This window comes from Hoplias malabaricus, chromosome 10 (genome assembly GCF_029633855.1).
Source record: "Hoplias malabaricus isolate fHopMal1 chromosome 10, fHopMal1.hap1, whole genome shotgun sequence".
Lineage (NCBI taxonomy): Eukaryota > Metazoa > Chordata > Actinopteri > Characiformes > Erythrinidae > Hoplias > Hoplias malabaricus.
This window is the reverse complement of record NC_089809.1, coordinates 1674696-1695763: the sequence shown is the minus strand read 5'-3', so window position 1 is coordinate 1695763 and position 21068 is coordinate 1674696. Positions and strand designations below refer to the sequence as shown.

General features: G+C 46.0%; 1 protein-coding gene across 1 annotated transcript in view; it reads left to right on the top strand.

The window, feature by feature from the left end:
• dpp6a (dipeptidyl-peptidase 6a) overlaps positions 1 to 21068 on the top strand; it is a 129080-nt gene that overhangs the window by 50068 nt on the left and 57944 nt on the right. Inside the window, exons 6-7 of the mRNA XM_066683210.1 lie at positions 17443 to 17537; positions 18002 to 18076. Of these exons, the coding sequence (XP_066539307.1) occupies positions 17443 to 17537; positions 18002 to 18076 (170 nt within the window). The remainder of the gene's footprint in view (positions 1 to 17442; positions 17538 to 18001; positions 18077 to 21068) is intronic.

Genomic DNA, 21068 nt, shown 5'->3' with positions numbered 1-21068 from the left:
CCAACGAGGGAGGAGTGTCTCACAGAGTGGACAGAGAGTGGACACAGGGTTTAAAAACTCCAGCATCCACTGCTGTGTCTGATCCACTCTACACCAGCACAACACACACTAACACACCACCACCACGTCAGTGTCACTGCAGTGTTGAGGATGACCCACCACCAAAATCACACCTGCTCTGTGGGGGTCCAGCTGTGGGAACGAGTGTAACATACATCTTAGTATACCAACATAATCTACAGGTAATATTGGTGACAAAAACCAAAGTCGTCCGGCTCTTTTCGGCCCGATCGCGGCAGATTAGACGGCAGCGAGGGTAGAATTTTGAGGGTCATTATTGACTGATGATTTGAGCTTCGTTAGTGTGTCAGAAGTGGTTAACCCGAGGCTCCGCAGGACGTCTGAGCGCCTGGAACGCTCCCCGCAGCTAATATCCAAGGACAGTGCAGAAATTGAATTTTCAAAACCTAATTTGGACTGAAATATAGTTTTTCTCGCGTCTCAAAAGTGCGCCGGACTCATCAGTCAGTGTCAGAGAGATGCGGCTCATCGTGGACGAATCCGAGTCAGTGATAAAGGTCATTTATTCTCAGAGGAAGAGGCCTGGCTCATTCGGAGTGGATCTTGGAGTCGGAGATACAGGTCATTTATTCACACGAGGTCTGGACCCTCCACTAGGGCGCCGGCTCAATCCACCTCCCTCGGAACGTCAGTGAAATTCCTCTAATGATGCTCCACTGATAGAGGCGACAGTGATGAAAAAATGAATCCATCAACCTGTCATTTCACCTCATTTCCATACGCCACACGAGCCTCGCTGATTAACCCTCTGAGTTCTGGACTCGTCACTGGTTTTCCTGTGTGGGTGCCCTGGGATGGAGGGTGCTGAGGCAGGAGGGTGACACACAAACAGTTCAAACTGAAAATAAACAGCAAAATACTCCCTAACATGCTTGCTTTCCCTTTTCCTCTCTTTCCTCAGCTCTCTTTGGCTCTTGGTATGTATCGGTTGTCTTTGCCAGGTCCCAATTTCTCTCAGAGAGCTCAGAAATAAATACTCAGGTTCGAAACCAAGTGAGTCATGTGGCCCCAGCTCCTCCTTAGTCTGTGTGGCTAGAGGCTTGGCTCCCAGGTTCAGGCCATGGCCTTTCAGCATCATTTATGCCATAGATACAAATTACATTTGCATAGTGTATGTTTGTGAGCCTCCGACCTTTGTTTGAACCATTAAAGCAACAGTAAGTAGTATTTTACTTTAAAATGACAGCTTTATAATCATTCATGATGTTCCACTGACATGTAAAAGTGAGAATAGACACTTTGTTGTTGCTCCTTCAGGCTCAGCACCGCAGAAACCGCACTGTGTAACTTTTGGAGGAGGGTAGGAGACAAATGTCGTTTGTGTAAACAAATGATTAGAAATGGCAGTGTGTTGCTTTTGTCAGACAGCCCTGTGCTTGTAGCTTTTTGGTAAATAACCAAAAAAGGGGGTGGTAAATAAGACATGGTCGGCATGCAGTTACTGAAACAGCGCCCCCAGTTGACAAGCACTCTCTTCATGAATGTAAAATGTAATTGAGTAGGAATTATCTTGTTGGAAGGTGATCAGAGGGTGACCAGACGTTAAGGACGAGGTTCAAACGCAGCACCAAAGACAAGAGAAGTCCGTACTCTGTCCGTCCTTGGTCCTCTGTGCGGCTCTAATGGTCCCTCATTCTCATTCCGCGGCCTCACGCCGGCGTGCTATTGTGTGTTAAGCGGCTATATAATTGCCTCATTAGCGACAGCCATTGATCAGACTCTGCGCTCGGAGTCTAAACCCAATGCGGACGTCGTTCTCGTTATTCACGTGGCTCGCTACAAGAAGCTAAACGCCGTCAGCGAACATGGCCTCCTAAACCATCTGGTTCCCCCTCTTTAACGGCACAGCCCCTCACTGCTGCGTTCAGAGCATGTGGCGAGAGAGATTTACTAAATGTCATTAACCAAACAGATGCATGATTGGCAGAATAAGCGCCTTTTAACCTTCATGGTGAGTGGCTCAATGAGGAATGGAATGGGAATAGTGCCCCCTAGTGGCCCACATCAACGTTCAGGTGGGAAAAAGAGCCCCCAGTTCCTCAGGACACTGGGAAGATTGTGTTATTTACAGGTATCTCAGTGAGACGCAGTACAGAACCATTTCTGCAGCGTGATGGATGGGATGGAGGACCGTTTAACCCCCCCCAGAGACACAGAGGGGTAGGACGTTTATGATTTCTTGAACTCCTCTCTTCACAAACGGTTGTGGCATTGCTTCACAGCCTCCTGATGATAAAACCAACAGGTAGACACTCAATTTCAGCCTCACTCTTGGCGATCGAATCACACTGTTGCTTTTAGAGACTGTGAACTCTGGTCTTCACCAGGGAGCCACTGCTCTGCTTGCGCTATCACAGATGCAGCTGCCTGGACAATAAGGAACTCATACTAGGACTAATCTGGCAAGGGGAACCTCCAGCCTGGAGGAGAAAGGTGGCCTTGCCCTTAAGAGATGGAGCATGTCACGAACCTCAAAATCCTGAGAGTATGATTTTTTTCACACGTAAAATACGGATGCGATTTTTAACGTAGTGGAAGTTTCACACCAATACCGACTTTTTTTTTTTTTTCTAAACTCACGGGAAGACACTGGAAGAGGAAGAACAAATGCATTTATTGAGTAGGAAAATTGATGAATTTATCATTTTACTTTAAACACTGCAACTAAACGACACACACCGAATTCCCCCAGTCTCCAGAACAACACGAGAAGTTCAGCAGTGTTTCTGAAGGTCACTGGGGGAGTTTGAGGCTCTGGTTCTGTGTTGAAAAAGGACAATATTTTCTTTAACTTTTGCGTTTTAGTAGTTAGCATGTTGATAATTGTTTTAAGTTTTCAGCTGTTCAACTGCCGCCATCTTGCTCATTTGTTTGGTGTATTACCATGACAATGGTGATGACTGGTCGGCCTGATTTTAACGCATTCGTAAAACACTGAAATTACAACAGGTTCTAATTCAAAATCTGGTGCAGCGTTGCAGTCTGTCAGTTTTGGACACGGTTGCTATACGTATCCTTGACGTGCATTTCTTTGTTGTCCGTAAAAACTGGACTCTGTGTCTAAACCAAGTCCTGATTTGGTTCGAGTTCACACTGACACTTTTACAGTCAAACCAAAGTAAGTAAGTAAAAACACTTTTATTTGGCGAGTCTGTCATCAGCGTGGTCAGAGTTGTGTGTGTTTACCTTGAGCTAGTTTTACCAACTGGAATCACAGCAGGACGTGGTCAAATGAATAAAGGATTCAAAACAGTAGCAGAAATTCCTCCACTGTGCAAAGCAGAGCAGCTCCACTACAGAGAGCAGATGTTAGGAAGCTTGTCCTCGGCTCACCTTTAGTTTCCAAATTTCAGAGTGGTTGACCTCCACAGGACTGTATCTGTGAGATGCCGTAAATAAATACAGATATACAGTATGTGTACATGTATATTTAAAATGGATTAATAGAAGTGTTTTGGAGCATTGCCATATTTTTTAAACACGTCTAACAGCACCAGCTTCCTTTCTCTTCACATTCCAGGGCTCATGCTGTTATCCCTAAGCATCTCGCGGGGAAATCAGACACTGATAAACTTCTAGGTCAGGACGAAGGTGGGGAGTAAATGACCGTGTTGCTCAGGGTGGTCTCTTACAACGTTTTCTCCGCTGCGTGTGGCCTGTATTTACAGAGTGGAAGGAAGAGATTAGTCCACTGAGGGTTGAGCAGAGAGGAATATGGAGCATGTTTAGTGTCAACAGAACCCTGGAGGATCCAGCACAGGGAGGGAGGGGTTTCTGAAGGACTGTGAGGGGACAGAGTGTGTACATGTGTTATATTCTGAGTGTACTATGAGTAGTAATACAGTGGAACCTCTACTAACAAACGTCTATACTAACGAACTTTCCAAGATACGAACCGGGCATTTGAATATTTTCTCCAACAACGAACCACGACTCTAGAAACGAACCCGAGCCTCCGCCGAGCCGGCGGCTGGAAATGGCCACTGACCCCAATAGGCGAGTCTCCCAGCGCCCCCCAGACTGGAATGAGCTTTTAAGATTAGCACATTGTAGCTTTAGCAATTTAGCATTAGTGTAAATAGCAGACACTGAAATTCGTGCTAAGTTAAGCCGTATCTACGCTTCGTCTCCCCACATTCACCGCCTACTCTCCGTTATTCCACCCACCCCCCACCTCCCGTCATACAGCCAGTGCCTGTGTTACTGCTCCAGCCAGTCGTCACGTCTTCAAGGTAGCGATGTGTAACCACTTACAACTTTATTATTTCTTTTTTATTACTGTTTCCACTGTATTTCTCTTTTATTTTTAGTAACGCTACATGTATTTTTTTACTAATTTGAGAGTGTTGTAAACATACATCAGTGCAGAACGGGTGACTTTCGGGGCGGGGGCTGGAACCCATTAATTGCTGTTCCATTATTTTAAATGGGGAAAATGACTCGAGAAACGAACTTTTACACTTACGAACCGGGTCACGGAACAGATCAAGTTCGTAGGTAGAGGTTCCATGTTCAATAAAAATATGTATTTCAATTTTTTTGCAGATTTACTACGTCATTTCAACACAGCAGCTGTCCTTTACACTGTGGGAAAAATTCATCATGAATGGACCAATAGAAATGCTCCAAAATGAATTGGAAATCAATATTTTACATATATTTCTAATGAAAAGTTTTTTTCTCCTGTAAAGTTACTATTTTGTAGAAACATGTTTTCCATTGGACAGTGACGATATGGAGTTATGAAATAATTTATCTTTTGGTGAACCACACCTGAAACCCTTCGTCTTGGTTTACCTCTCCCTGGAACTAATGACCCCTCTGCTCTGTGGCAGCTCTGTGGATTCATTGTCCTTGTCCTTCTCTGGGGGCAGGAACTGTCAGGAAGCGTATTCCTTATTCCCTCTACTGCTCCTGCAGTCCACATCATGTATAAAGGATGCTATGAAACCTCATCGTCCATTCCGTTTTTCCATCACTTCACATGACATCCAAGTACATTCACATGTAGTCCGGGGTTCTTACAGGGGTCCGGCTCCACAGCGAACTTCTCCCCGCCTCAAGCTCAGTTAAACCTGGTATATGTTTGTGGCTGTGGCTGGTATATGGCTGTGGTCCAGATGCTTGTCTGCTCAGTCCCACAGGAAAGATGGGGGAGGGGCAAGTGAAGGAAGTGTACTTTCTCTTCCCTCAATATCCACAGCTGAGTATTGTTCCCTAGTGTGTGTGTGTGTGTGTGTGTGTGTGTGTGTGGGTGTAAACTTTTTTGCAAAGTTTACATAATATGCTGAAAAGAGCATTCCCTATTTTCCGCAACGCAGAGCCTTTAAACGCGAGTTCGGGGCTTAATTCACACGGCAAACTTAGGGGCCGAGCGACTCGACCCGGGAGTTTTATTGCTCTCTACAGGAAGCCAGCAAATCGGCTTATGTAGCATTGCTGTGTGTTATTACAACTCTCTCGCAGCAGAGGCTGTGTTGAGTGTATGTGTGTGTGTGTGTGTGTGTGTGTGTGTGTATGTGTGTCTCAGAGAGAGAGAGAGAGAGCAAACAGCAGCTTGTTCCTCAGTCTTCTCTCAGTTTGGAGTTTCTCTTGGGGCTGTCCTAATCAAACACACCCGCTTTTCTGTTCTTGTAGCTCTTCTGTGTGTGGGGGCTGAGCTTTGTGTGTGTGTGTGTGTGTGTGTGTGTGTGTGTGTGTGTGTGAGTGTGTGTGTGAGTGTGTGAGTGTGAGTGTGAGTGTGTGTGTGTGTGTGTGTGAGAGAGAGAGAGAGAGAGAGAGAGAGAGAGAGCGAGAGAGAGAAAGAGAAGGAGTTAAAGTGTGTTAGAAGGTGCTGCAGCTAAATTTGGAGAAAGTGTAGCTCCTTTATATAACCCAAGAAGTGCAGGTAAAAACATCCTGACTGAGTGTGTGAGTGACTGGGTGAGTGAGTGATGCTCTGTGAAGTGCAGGGTTACAGAAGATGAATGAATGAATGAACGAACGAACGAAGGAATGAATGAATGAACGAACGAACGAAGGAATGAATGAATGAATAAATGAATGAATGGGTGAGTGAGTGTGTGAACAAATGAAAGAATGAGCGAGCAAATGAATGAACGAACAAATGAATGAATGAATGGGTAAGTGAGTGAGTGTGAACAAACGAAAGAATGAGCGAATGAATGAACAAATAAACGAATGAATGAATGAATGAATGGGTGAGTGAATGAATGAATGGGTAAGTGAGTGAGTGTGTGAACAAACGAAAGAATGAGCGAGCAAATGAATGAACGGACAAATGAATGCATGAATGAATGAATGGGTGAGTGAGTGTGTGAACAAATGAAAGAATGAGCGAGCAAATGAATGAATGAATAAATGAATGGGTCAGTGAGTGTGTGAGCAAACGAAAGAATGAGCGAGCAAATGAATGAACGAACAAATGAATGCATGAATGAATGAACAAATGAATGTATGAATAAATGAATGGGTGAGTGAGTGTGTGAACAAACGAAAGAATGAGCGAGCAAATGAATGAACGAACAAATGAATGTATGAATCACCAAACGAACGAACAAATGATTTAATGAATTAATGAATGGATGAATGAATGAATTAGCAATTGAATGAACAAGTGAGTAATTAGTTGAATAAATGAATGAACAATTTAAATGGTCTACCTAAAAAGGGCCCCGCCCCAGACCCTCTTCAGTAAATCTAGTGAACCCATGTCCACAGGTGGCGCTGTGACGCTGTTTCGGAGCCTGTGGATGTGATCTTCTTCTTCTTCTACTATCTGATTAGGTTTTTACGCCCTTCCTGAACCAGGATCTCAGGAACATCTGAAGTGTGGCTGCTGTAAAAACAGGAGTGAGGCTGTAAGAGCGTGTGAACATGAGCGTTTTACGGCTTGTCCTGAGACAGCGGGAGATGAAAAATGAGGCAGAGTGTCGACCTTGATCAGCACGGCTGATAACTATAAATCACCCCCGAAATCATACACAGACCCCCCCCCCCACCGCTCACACACACTGAGCCTCAGTCAGAGGAACCGTCCACCAACCTCCAGCCTCATAAACGCTTTAGTGAACACTCTGAGAAACACTGCATCGTCTCATTCACGCCTGAGAGGGTCTCACACAAACACACAAAAATCTTGCATCAGTGAGTTGTGGGAACATTACATAGACTCCCATTCATTTAGTGTAGACTTAGCAATGGCTATTCCATAGATACTACCAGTTTAACCCTAACCCCTAACCCTTAAACCAACCTTAAAACATGTCTTCACCTTAAAATCTAATGGTTTACACCAGCAGGTCCCCACAAGGAAGGTTTTGGTCCCCACAATGTAATATATTCCTAGTACACACATAAACACACACTGATCTGAGGTTACCTTTCTTTCTTTTAATGTCTTCCAAGTAGCATTTGATTTGCACATTTACTTTTAAATGAAGTGAGAAAACAACACCATCAAAGGTTTTATTAACATCAAAAACTATGTCTTAAAACCTCTGTGAATACAACAATCAGCCACAAGATTAAAACCAAAGACAGAGCGCACAGTGACACTCTGACCCCTTTCTATCAGAGTTACTCTTTCAGCCCTGTGTGCTGCAGTGGCTCCAAACAGTCTCACCTTTCTCTGGACACCCATGATCATAAATGACACTCTGCTTGGTTCATACCTCGTCGTTCCTTGGACCATTTTTGTAGGTATTAGCCACTACACACAGGTTTGTCAAAGTGGTTCAGGTCCTTTCAGTCGCCCACTCACACGTTTCTCCTGAATTCAACATCAGCTTCAAGAATATACCCCATCCCACCCCACCTCGACAGGGGGCGGTGTAACCAGACCATCAGTGGTTCTCACGTCACCTCTCAGTGGTTTTAATCTTGTGGCTAATGGGTGAATAGTCATATGCAATAGTCCCTGGCCACTCTCCGGAAGTACCCATGACAAGATTCTGTGAGGAAATTGGGTCAAAAGCCAAATGAATAACTGAATAATACAGAACTAATAATGCTAATAATGTGGTGACATTACAGAGCCTTAAACTCCTTAAACCTACACATAATTAGGAAGTGTTGATTAGTATTAAAAGTATTAGAGAGCTAAGGGTCTCCCAAACTTTGTTGGATAATGTACGGCACCTGTTTTGTTGATAGATGAGCTGCACTGTGAAGCAGGTCCTGAGCGATGGCAATGGTCTTTTTAATTAAACCTGCTGTGAATCTTTTACAAGCCCTGTTTCCTTTCATAGCCCACCTGTGCTGCAGGGCTGCATTAGCACCGATCTCCGGCTTGTGTCCCACCTCAGACGGACTCAATGAGTCTCGCCCTGTGGCTGGAACATCTTTCAATCACCCACTTCTCCGCAACAAATGACCTGAACCTGGGAAACATCTGTCTAATCAGGGCCAGTTAGGAGGAGAGGGGAGAAAGAACTGTCAGTAATGTCACCAGGGCTTAAATTTACACTGAGGTGGTGGAAACTGACACTGAGGATCTAATGCATAAACAGAGAGCAGGGCGTAACACAAAGAGCAGTGTTTCAATAAAGAGCAGTGTTTTAACAAAGAGCAGGGTGTAAACAAAGAGCAGGGTGTAAACAAAGAGCAGGGTGTAAACAAGGAGCAGGGTGTCAACAAAGAGCAGTGTATAAACAAAAAGCAGCATATAAACAAAGAGCAATGTATAAACAAAGAGCAGCATACAAACAAAGAGCAGTGTACAAACAAAGAGCAGTGTACAAACAAAGAGCAGCATACAAACAAAGAGCAGTGTACAAACAAAGAGCAGCATACAAACAAAGAGCAGTGTACAAACAAAGAGCAGTGTATAAACAAAAACCAGCATATAAACAAAGAGCAATGTACAAACAAAGAGCAGCATACAAACAAAGAGCAGCATACAAACAAAGAGCAATGTACAAACAAAGAGCAGCATACAAACAAAGAGCAGTGTACAAACAAAGAGCAGTGTATAAACAAAAACCAGCATATAAACAAAGAGCAATGTACAAACAAAGAGCAGCGTACAAACAAAGAGCAGCGTACAAACAAAGAGCAGCATACAAACAAAGAGCAGCATACAAACAAAGAGCAGCATACAAACAAAGAGCAGTGTATACAAACAAAGAGCAGTGTATACAAACAAAGAGCAGTGTAAACAAACAAAGAGCAGTGTACAAACAAAGAGCAGTGTATAAACAAAGAGCAGTGTATACAAACAAAGAGCAGTGTAAACAAACAAAGAGCAGTGTACAAACAAAGAGCAGTGTATAAACAAAGAGCAGTGTATAAACAAAGAGCAGTGTATAAACAAAGAGCAGTGTATAAACAAAGAGCAGTGTACAAACAAAGAGCAGTGTATAAACAAAGAGCAGTGTATAAACAAAGAGCAGTGTACAAACTAAAAGAATGGGGTAAGCTAAAAGTAGTGTGTAAACAAAGAGCAGCATACAAACTAAGAACAGTGTACAAACAAAAGGAAGTGGTTAAAAAGTAGTGTGTAAACAAAGATCAGTATATAAATAAAGAGCAATGCAAGATCTAAAAAGTACATGAACAAAAAGCAGATAAAAAAATGTCATTAACAAATAGCAGTGCATAAACAAAGAGAAGGAAAAAAAGAAAGAACGGTATATAAACAAAGCAAATCAAGAAGAACATTTTGCTGCTTTAGGCGTTCTTGGTGGCTGTGTTTTTGAATATTGGAACATAACCCGGGCGGAGGAAGGTGAGAACACACACTGGGGAACAGCTGTGGAGGTACAGGGAGTGTACAGTGGTCTTTATCGTCCAGTTCTGAGTGTGTTAATAAAGTATGGTGAGAGACAGGTGACCAGTGAGCTGTGAGTAAACGTAAGAGCCTGGTCTCTTCAGTCAGAGGGTGGGTGTGAAGCTGAGACACTTGGGCACATGCAGGTGACCCCAGAGGGAGGTGTGAGGGAACCCTCCCAATCATGAGCTTAGCTCTGAAAGGGTGGGTGGAGCAAAGCTAGTGGGACATCAGTCTTTCTCCAGCATCAGGTCAGAGAGGATGTGCAGTTCCTCTTCTCAGCAGAGACACATACAGATAGAGACTGTACTCCTTCAAGAATGTTGTGCATTGTGGCATAAATGATCAAAGAGCTTCAGGGTGGGCTTTGAAATGACTGAGTTGACCCCCTGTGTGGGTAAATGATTACTGTCAAAGCAGTAAAGCGCAGTTCTGACACAGCTTTTTGACCTGTGGCATTGATGAAAGTAGAAAGGCCTTCTGCTGGGTTTCAACGCGGCTTTAGAGAATCCATCAAATCCATCAGAGTGCGGACCGGCGCTGTTCTGCTAGAAGAGCTTTAGAGACGCAGTGAAGTGAGGAGTGTTTGAAAACTGCCAGAGCAGCGATCACAAAAGAAGAGGAGCTCCATTCTGGCGGACGTAGACAAGAGCGAGTGCTTCTTACACAGCCATAGAGAGCACTTAATCATAAGGCCATTACATGAGAGAGAGAGAGAGAGAGAGAGAGAGATGACAGAGCATCATTGAGTGTGTGTTATTTCTTCTCTCTGTCTGTACTGAAGAAAGTGAGCAGTCAGGAAGAAAGATGGAGTGAGGGTGGGGGTGTTGTCCATCATCAGAAGAGTGAGTGAGTGAGCTGGAGGGATGGATGGATCGTTAGAGTCTGCAGAAGTGAGTGAGAGAGAGAGAGAGAGAGAGAGAGAGAGAGAGAGAGAGAGAGAGAGAGAGAGAGAGAGAGAGAGAGAGAAAGCTGCCACTCAATTCTTCACACACATTTTCCTAGAAGCACGCCCCTTGCATTACTACACACTGGCCACTTTATCAGAAACACCCCCCTTCTACTGACACTCACTGGCCACTTTATCAGAAACACCCCCCTACTACTGACACTCACTGGCCACTTTATCAGAAACACCCCCCTTCTACTGACACTCACTGGCCACTTTATCAGAAACACCCCCCTCTACTGACACTCACTGGCCACTTTATCAGAAACACCCCCCTTCTACTGACACTCACTGGCCACTTTATCAGAAACACCCCCCTACTACTGACACTCACTGGCCACTTTATCAGAAACACCCCCCTTCTACTGACACTCACTGGCCACTTTATCAGAAACACCCCCCTTCTACTGACACTCACTGGCCACTTTATCAGAAACACCCCCCTTCTACTGACACTCACTGGCCACTTTATCAGAAACACCCCCCTTCTACTGACACTCACTGGCCACTTTATCAGAAACACCCCCCTTCTACTGACACTCACTGGCCACTTTATCAGAAACACCCCCCTCTACTGACACTCACTGGCCACTTTATCAGAAACACCCCCCCTCTACTGACACTCACTGGCCACTTTATCAGAAACACCACCCTCTACTGACACTCACTGGCCACTTTATCAGAAACACCCCCCTCTACTGACACTCACTGGTCACTTTATCAGAAACACCCCCCCTCTACTGACACTCACTGGCCACTTTATCAGAAACACCCCCCCTCTACTGACACTCACTGGCCACTTTATCAGAAACACCCCCCTTCTACTGACACTCACTGGCCACTTTATCAGAAACACCCCCCTCTACTGACACTCACTGGCCACTTTATCAGAAACACCACCCTTCTACTGACACTCACTGGCCACTTTATCAGAAACACCCCCCTTCTACTGACACTCACTGGCCACTTTATCAGAAACACCCCCCTTCTACTGACACTCACTGGCCACTTTATCAGAAACACCCCCCTCTACTGACACTCACTGGCCACTTTATCAGAAACACCCCCCTCCTACTGACACTCACTGGCCACTTTATCAGAAACACCCCCCTTCTACTGACACTCACTGGCCACTTTATCAGAAACACCCCCCTCTACTGACACTCACTGGCCACTTTATCAGAAACACCCCCTCTTCTACTGACACTCACTGGCCACTTTATCAGAAACACCCCCTCTACTGACACTCACTGGCCACTTTATCAGAAACACCCCCCTTCTACTGACACTCACTGGCCACTTTATCAGAAACACCCCCCTCTACTGACACTCACTGGCCACTTTATCAGAAACACCCCCCTTCTACTGACACTCACTGGCCACTTTATCAGAAACACCCCCCTTCTACTGACACTCACTGGCCACTTTATCAGAAACACCCCCCTTCTACTGACACTCACTGGCCACTTTATCAGAAACACCCCCCTCTACTGACACTCACTGGCCACTTTATCAGAAACACCCCCCCTCTACTGACACTCACTGGCCACTTTATCAGAAACACCACCCTCTACTGACACTCACTGGCCACTTTATCAGAAACACCCCCCTCTACTGACACTCACTGGTCACTTTATCAGAAACACCCCCCTCTACTGACACTCACTGGCCACTTTATCAGAAACACCCCCCCTCTACTGACACTCACTGGCCACTTTATCAGAAACACCCCCCTTCTACTGACACTCACTGGCCACTTTATCAGAAACACCCCCCTCTACTGACACTCACTGGCCACTTTATCAGAAACACCCCCCCTCTACTGACACTCACTGGCCACTTTATCAGAAACACCCCCCCTCTACTGACACTCACTGGCCACTTTATCAGAAACACCCCCCTTCTACTGACACTCACTGGCCACTTTATCAGAAACACCCCCCTCTACTGACACTCACTGGCCACTTTATCAGAAACACCACCCTTCTACTGACACTCACTGGCCACTTTATCAGAAACACCCCCCTTCTACTGACACTCACTGGCCACTTTATCAGAAACACCCCCCTTCTACTGACACTCACTGGCCACTTTATCAGAAACACCCCCCTCTACTGACACTCACTGGCCACTTTATCAGAAACACCCCCCTCCTACTGACACTCACTGGCCACTTTATCAGAAACACCCCCCTTCTACTGACACTCACTGGCCACTTTATCAGAAACACCCCCCTCTACTGACACTCACTGGCCACTTTATCAGAAACACCCCCTCTTCTACTGACACTCACTGGCCACTTTATCAGAAACACCCCCTCTACTGACACTCACTGGCCACTTTATCAGAAACTCCCCCCTTCTACTGACACTCACTGGCCACTTTATCAGAAACACCCCCCTTCTACTGACACTCACTGGCCACTTTATCAGAAACACCCCCCTCCTACTGACACTCACTGGCCACTTTATCAGAAACACCCCCCTTCTACTGACTTTCACTGGCCACTTTATCAGAAACACCCCCCTCTACTGACACTCACTGGTCACTTTATCAGAAACACCCCCCCTCTACTGACACTCACTGGCCACTTTATCAGAAACACCCCCCTCTACTGACACTCACTGGCCACTTTATCAGAAACACCCCCCTTCTACTGACACTCACTGGCCACTTTATCAGAAACACCCCCCTCTACTGACACTCACTGGCCACTTTATCAGAAACACCCCCCTTCTACTGACACTCACTGGCCACTTTATCAGAAACACCCCCTCTTCTACTGACACTCACTGGCCACTTTATCAGAAACACCCTCTCTACTGACACTCACTGGCCACTTTATCAGAAACACCCCCCTTCTACTGACACTCACTGGCCACTTTATCAGAAACACCCCCCTTCTACTGACACTCACTGGCCACTTTATCAGAAACACCCCCCTTCTACTGACACTCACTGGCCACTTTATCAGAAACACCCCCCTTCTACTGACACTCACTGGCCACTTTATCAGAAACACCCCCCCTCTACTGACACTCACTGGCCACTTTATCAGAAACACCCCCTCTTCTACTGACACTCACTGGCCACTTTATCAGAAACACCCCCTCTACTGACACTCACTGGCCACTTTATCAGAAACTCCCCCCTTCTACTGACACTCACTGGCCACTTTATCAGAAACACCCCCCTTCTACTGACACTCACTGGCCACTTTATCAGAAACACCCCCCTCCTACTGACACTCACTGGCCACTTTATCAGAAACACCCCCCTTCTACTGACTTTCACTGGCCACTTTATCAGAAACACCCCCCTCTACTGACACTCACTGGTCACTTTATCAGAAACACCCCCCCTCTACTGACACTCACTGGCCACTTTATCAGAAACACCCCCCTCTACTGACACTCACTGGCCACTTTATCAGAAACACCCCCCTTCTACTGACACTCACTGGCCACTTTATCAGAAACACCCCCCTCTACTGACACTCACTGGCCACTTTATCAGAAACACCCCCCTTCTACTGACACTCACTGGCCACTTTATCAGAAACACCCCCTCTTCTACTGACACTCACTGGCCACTTTATCAGAAACACCCTCTCTACTGACACTCACTGGCCACTTTATCAGAAACACCCCCCTTCTACTGACACTCACTGGCCACTTTATCAGAAACACCCCCCTTCTACTGACACTCACTGGCCACTTTATCAGAAACACCCCCCTTCTACTGACACTCACTGGCCACTTTATCAGAAACACCCCCCTTCTACTGACACTCACTGGCCACTTTATCAGAAACACCCCCTCTTCTACTGACACTCACTGGCCACTTTATCAGAAACACCCTCTCTACTGACACTCACTGGCCACTTTATCAGAAACACCCCCCTTCTACTGACACTCACTGGCCACTTTATCAGAAACACCCCCCTTCTACTGACACTCACTGGCCACTTTATCAGAAACACCCCCCTTCTACTGACACTCACTGGCCACTTTATCAGAAACACCCCCCTCCTACTGACACTCACTGGCCACTTTATCAGAAACACCCCCCTTCTACTGACACTCACTGGCCACTTTATCAGAAACACCCCCCTTCTACTGACACTCACTGGCCACTTTATCAGAAACACCCCCCTTCTACTGACACTCACTGGCCACTTTATCAGAAACACCCCCCTTCTACTGACACTCACTGGCCACTTTATCAGAAACACCCCCCTCCTACTGACACTCACTGGCCACTTTATCAGAAACACCCCCTTCTACTGACACTCACTGGCCACTTTATCAGAAACACCCCCCTCTACTGACACTCACTGGCCACTTTATCAGAAACACCCCCCTCCTACTGACACTCACTGGCCACTTTATCAGAAACACCCCCCTTCTACTGACACTCACTGGCCACTTTATCAGAAACACCCCCTCTTCTACCTACACTCACTGGCCACTTTATCAGAAACACCCCCCCTCTACTGACACTCACTGGCCACTTTATCAGAAACATCCCCCCTCTACCAACACTGTTTTACAGCGCCCCACAGTGGTCAATGACAAACTGACATGATGAAGACCAACAGAAAGATGGACGAGAGCTGCCGTCATCTTCAGTAATTAGTCTCAGAGGAACACAGATGGGTTTAAACATGGAGGACCACCATCCATCACATCCTGTCATGTAAAGAATGTAAAGAGTTTGTCCTCAGGGTCTGCTCTGATTGGGAGCGGTCACTCTTTAGAGGGAGCAGATAATCCAGAGCCGGAGGACCTTATCTTCCGCTCCCTAAGTGTGAAATCCTGGTTTGTTTTGGTTCCCAAGTGGCACAACGCTGACCGACTGATCAGAAAATCTCAGTCTCTTTGCCTCCACCCTGTTTGGCAAAAACGGGTGAAAAACAAGTTATAAAACCTGATTTCAAATTTTGTTTGCCGTTGTCTTCTCTCTGGGAGTGGACACAGGGAGGGTCTGTCGAATGCTGGCCTTGGTGGAGCAGGTGAAGAGGGAGAAGGGTAAACAACACTGATCTCAGCTTCGTCAGCAGTAGATTTCCTCTTATTGAATCTCTTATAGCCCAGTGGCCTCACTGCCCTCTCCTCATCCTGTCCTCTGGCCTTTAGTCCACTACCATCCAGCGCAGAGCTTTAATTAAACTGTCAGAAAGAGCAGGACAAAAGAGATAGGAGTCATTTGTATTAACCCCAGGAATAATAAGGTGGCAAAGCAGTGCTCTAATATCATATGACGTGTTCCTCAGGCATGGTACGCTGAAGTAAGTGGCCGGATCCTGTGTTCCTGTAATCCAACATGTTAAAACTTAAGAAGGTAGTATAGAATTAATCGGAGCCCTAGTGGCGACTGGGGGGAGTGAAGGACAAAAGGAACAACTGTCCACTCCAAACTGTGATTAAATTTTTTCCCAAATGCTGACCACATGAAGGTGTTTTCTTCTTACCGTAGTGTGCTGCTGCTTATCTGTAGCTTATCTGCATAATAGTCCTCGGTTGCGCGAGAGCAGCAGAGGCTGTTAATTGCACGCACAGTTATCCGATTCGTGCGGGAAAGCCGCATTTGATTGCCTCCTACGTTTGTGCTGGTAATGTCATTGTGATGGTAATTGTGTCACCTCTTATCGGTGATTAGTTATGAGAGTGAGATGGAGGGAAAAAAAAAACGCCTCTAATCCGCAATTAAAGCCAGAGTGTTTGCTCAGCTCGACGTGCTCAGGCCTAGAGGCGAAGGCTAAAGCTAACGGAGCTAAAAGCCGGCGTCCTTGCTAAAGTCAGGGGCGTGGAAAAATGTAGTTTTATCAACTGAACCGCAGCATGCGCCCCCTGTGGAACCACCAGGGATTGCATCCTCTCATGTCGTTCTCGTGTAACGTCTATTTACCATATCAGGCCATACCTTGGGGTAGGGTGGGGAGTGTACTAACAGCACTGTCTCTCAACATTCAAGGCTAACTGCCCCCCAGTGGGCTGAGGTTACGGTGAAGAGGTGCAAGGTAGATCAAATCAGGGGTGAGTTATAGGCAAGTCAGAGCACAGGAGAGAGCTGGATGCATGTTAGGGGACAAGGGGGCAGTTCTGGGGTGGTCTTGTTAGATGGAGGGACAGGTAGGAGACCTGCTGAAGAGGATCTGAGAGAGCAAGTAGTCTTGTTGCGAGTGTAGGAGACCAGACAGACGAGATAGATGCTGTCAAGGACCATGAAAACGAAAAGGAGAAATCTGAAGTTAATGCTATGTTTTAGAGAAGTTTCTAAAGTGAAACCTTCGTAGATGTGAATGCAGGGTTATGTCAGTAGTTGTTAAAGATTGTGTATGCATCATGAACTTTATGGAGAATTACTCATGGTAATGTGTCACTGTAAACACTTCAGAGGTATAAATTTGTCATTTGGTGTCCCACAGGGCTCTGTTTTAGGGCCTTTCTTATATAACTATGAACCCAATAAATGCTGATGTTACTCAGTTTTTCCCTTGATAGTTACACTCTCTCTCTCTCTCTCTTTCTCTCTCTTACTCACTCTCTGTCTCTCTCTCTCTTTCTCTCTCTTACTCACTCTCTGTCTCTCTCTCTCTCTCTCTTACTCTCTCTCTCTCTCTCTCTCTCTCTCTCCCTAGATAAGGAGCTGTTATATCGTACTCGTGAAGGTGACGTGGTGAAGTTCAATGTGGAAACAAATGACACCACAGTGTTGGTCAAAAACAAGAAGTTTGTACGTTTCCCCTCCTTCTCTATTTCTATCATTCTCTCTCTCTCTCTCTCTCTGTCTCTCTCTCTCTCTCTCTCTGACTCTCTCCCCTCTCTATTCTTTGTTTCTTATAAGTGTTAATCACATGATCTGTCATTAGTGAGACAAGCCATTAGCTTGTTAGTATAAGACGTGCCGTGCCCTCTCTCTCTCTCTCTCTCTCTCTCTCTCTCTCTCTCTCTCTCTCTCTCTCTGTGCTGAGAATGCAGGATAAAGGGATACACAACATTATGCTTGTTGCGGAGCGGAGAGATTAATGTTTCGGTTGTTTCAGCAGCAGCCAGAACTCATCCGTCAAAATCAGCGCTTTAAGCTTTATTTTAATAGAATGCTCATGCTTGGTTAAGAACCTCATCTCCTTTCTTCCTCTTCTTCCTCCTCTTCCTCCTCCCTTCTCGTCTTCTTCTTCTCTTTCTTCTGCTTTCTAGGAAATGTACAAGGCCAGCAAGTACGAAGTCTCTCCAGACATGAAGCATGTGTTGCTAGCCTACAACGAACAGCCGGTACGAGGAGTGTGTGTGTGTGTGTGTGTGAGTGTCTGAGTGGGAACTGGAAACGTTGATTCTTTAAACAATTTACAGTTAATAACAGTTCCAGACTAGTGAAGGTGAGTGATCTGTACAAAGCTGTATCCAATCTCCTGTTGGAACAGGTCCACTTTTGGTTTTGTTTATTGTTTTGTTTTATTTTTTCATGCCCGTCTCAACTGGGAAGAGGTGTTTATTGCGATAAGGCTGTTTTCTTTTAGTTGAGGCCGTTTCGGTTTGGGACAAGGCTATTTTCGCTTGAGATGAGGACCTTTATAGATAATGGGCCGGTATGGTTTAGGTGGAGGGCATTTTGTTTTGAGATGAGGAAATTATAGAACACCGTTACCCAGAAATGGATTAAACAGAAAAGATGATGATGATTATGTTTATTGAGGCCATTTTGCTTTGGGACAAAGCTGTTTTGGTTTGGGATGAGACAGTTTTGGTTTTAGATAAGGACATTTATTGGGAAGAGGCAGTTTTGGTTTAGGACAAGTCCATTTTGGTTTGGGACGAGGCCGTTTTGGTTTGGGACGAGGCCGTCTTGATTTGGGATGAGGCTGTTTTGATTTGGGACGAGGCTGTCTTGGTTTGCGACAAGGCCGTTTTGGTTTGGGACGAGGCCATTTTGGTTTGGGATGAGGCTGTTTTGGTTTGCGACGAGGCCGTTTTGGTTTGGGACGAGGCTGTTTTGGTTTGGGATGAGACAGTTTTGGTTTTAGATAAGGACATTTATTGGGAAGAGGCAGTTTTGGTTTAGGACAAGTCCATTTTGGTTTGGGACGAGGCCGTTTTGGTTTGGGACGAGGCCGTCTTGATTTGGGATGAGGCCATTTTGGTTTGGGACAAGGCTGTCTTGGTTTGCGACAAGGCCATTTTGGTTTGGGATGAGGCTGTTTTGGTTTGGGACGAGGCTGTTTTGGTTTGCGACGAGGCCGTTTTGGTTTGGGACGAGGCTGTTTTGGTTTGGGATGAGACAGTTTTGGTTTTAGATAAGGACATTTATTGGGAAGAGGCAGTTTTGGTTTAGGACAAGTCCATTTTGGTTTGGGACGAGGCCGTTTTGGTTTGGGACGAGGCCGTCTTGATTTGGGATGAGGCTGTTTTGATTTGGGACGAGGCTGTCTTGGTTTGCGACAAGGCCGTTTTGGTTTGGGACGAGGCCATTTTGGTTTGGGATGAGGCTGTTTTGGTTTGCGACGAGGCCGTTTTGGTTTGGGACGAGGCTGTTTTGGTTTGGGATGAGACAGTTTTGGTTTTAGATAAGGACATTTATTGGGAAGAGGCAGTTTTGGTTTAGGACAAGTCCATTTTGGTTTGGGACGAGGCCGTTTTGGTTTGGGACGAGGCCGTTTTGGTTTGGGACGAGGCCGTCTTGATTTGGGATGAGGCTGTTTTGATTTGGGACGAGGCTGTCTTGGTTTGCGACAAGGCCATTTTGGTTTGGGACAAGGCTGTCCTGGTTTGCGACAAGGCCATTTTGGTTTGGGATGAGGCTGTTTTGGTTTGGGACGAGGCTGTCTTGGTTTGCGACAAGGCCATTTTGGTTTGGGACGAGGCCGTTTTGGTTTGGGATGAGGCTGTTTTGGTTTGCGACGAGGCCGTTTTGGTTTGGGACGAGGCTGTTTTGGTTTGGGACGAGACAGTTTTGGTTTTAGATAAGGACATTTATTGGGAAGAGGCAGTTTTGGTTTAGGACAAGTCCATTTTGGTTTGGGACGAGGCCGTTTTGGTTTGGGACGAGGCCGTCTTGATTTGGGATGAGGCTGTTTTGATTTGGGACGAGGCTGTCTTGGTTTGCGACAAGGCCATTTTGGTTTGGGACGAGGCTGTCTTGATTTGGGACAAGGAAGTTTGGTTTTGGGACGAGGCCATTTTGGTTTGGGACGAGGCTGTTTTGGTTTGGGATGAGGCCATTTTGGTTTGGGATGAGGCCGTTTTGGTTTGGGATGAGGCTGTTTTGGTTTGGGACGAGGCCATTTTGGTTTGGGATGAGGCTGTTTTGGTTTGGGATGAGGCTGTTTTGGTTTGCGACAAGGCCATTTTGGTTTGGAACGAGGCTGTCTTGATTTGGGACAAGGAAGTTTGGTTTTGTGACGAGGCCATTTTGGTTTGGGACGAGGCTGTTTTGGTTTGGGATGAGGCCATTTTGGTTTGGGATGAGGCTGTTTTGGTTTGGGACGAGGCCATTTTGGTTTGGGATGAGGCTGTTTTGGTTTGGGATGAGGCTGTTTGGTTTGCGACGAGGCCGTTTTGGTTTGGGACGAGGCTGTCTTGATTTGGGACAAGGAAGTTTGGTTTTGGGACGAGGCTGTTTTGGTTTGGGACGAGGCTGTTTTGGTTTGGGACGAGGCTGTTTTGGTTTGGGACGAGGCCGTTTTGGTTTGGGATGAGGCCATTTTGGTTTGGGATGAGGCTGTTTTGGTTTGGGATGAGGCCATTTTGGTTTGGGATGAGGCTGTTTTGGTTTGGGACGAGGCCGTTTTGGTTTGGGATGAGGCTGTTTTGGTTTGGGATGAGGCTGTTTTGGTTTGCGATGAGGCCGTTTTGGTTTGCGACGAGGCTGTTTTGGTTTGCGACGAGGCTGTTTTGGTTTGCGACGAGGCTGTTTTGGTTTGGGACGAGGCTGTTTTGGTTTGGGATGAGGGCGTTTATCGAGGCAAAGTTTTAGTTTTTGTATGAAGACATTTAATGGAATGTGGCCATTTCACTTCAAGACAAGCAGCTTTTATTTTAGATCGAAGCTGTTTTGGTTTGAGATGAGAACGGTTATTGAGACAAGGCTGTCTTTGATGTCCCTCGGGGAGACAGTTGCTTTGTTGTATTGGGACATGGCCATAGTCCTGCTGCAGGTGACAGAGAGTAGTTATGATTAGACCACCTGTCTCTCTGGACTGAGGATACACTTCAAAAGTGTCATCAGCACACACACATACACACACACACTCACTCACGGGGGTGTGAA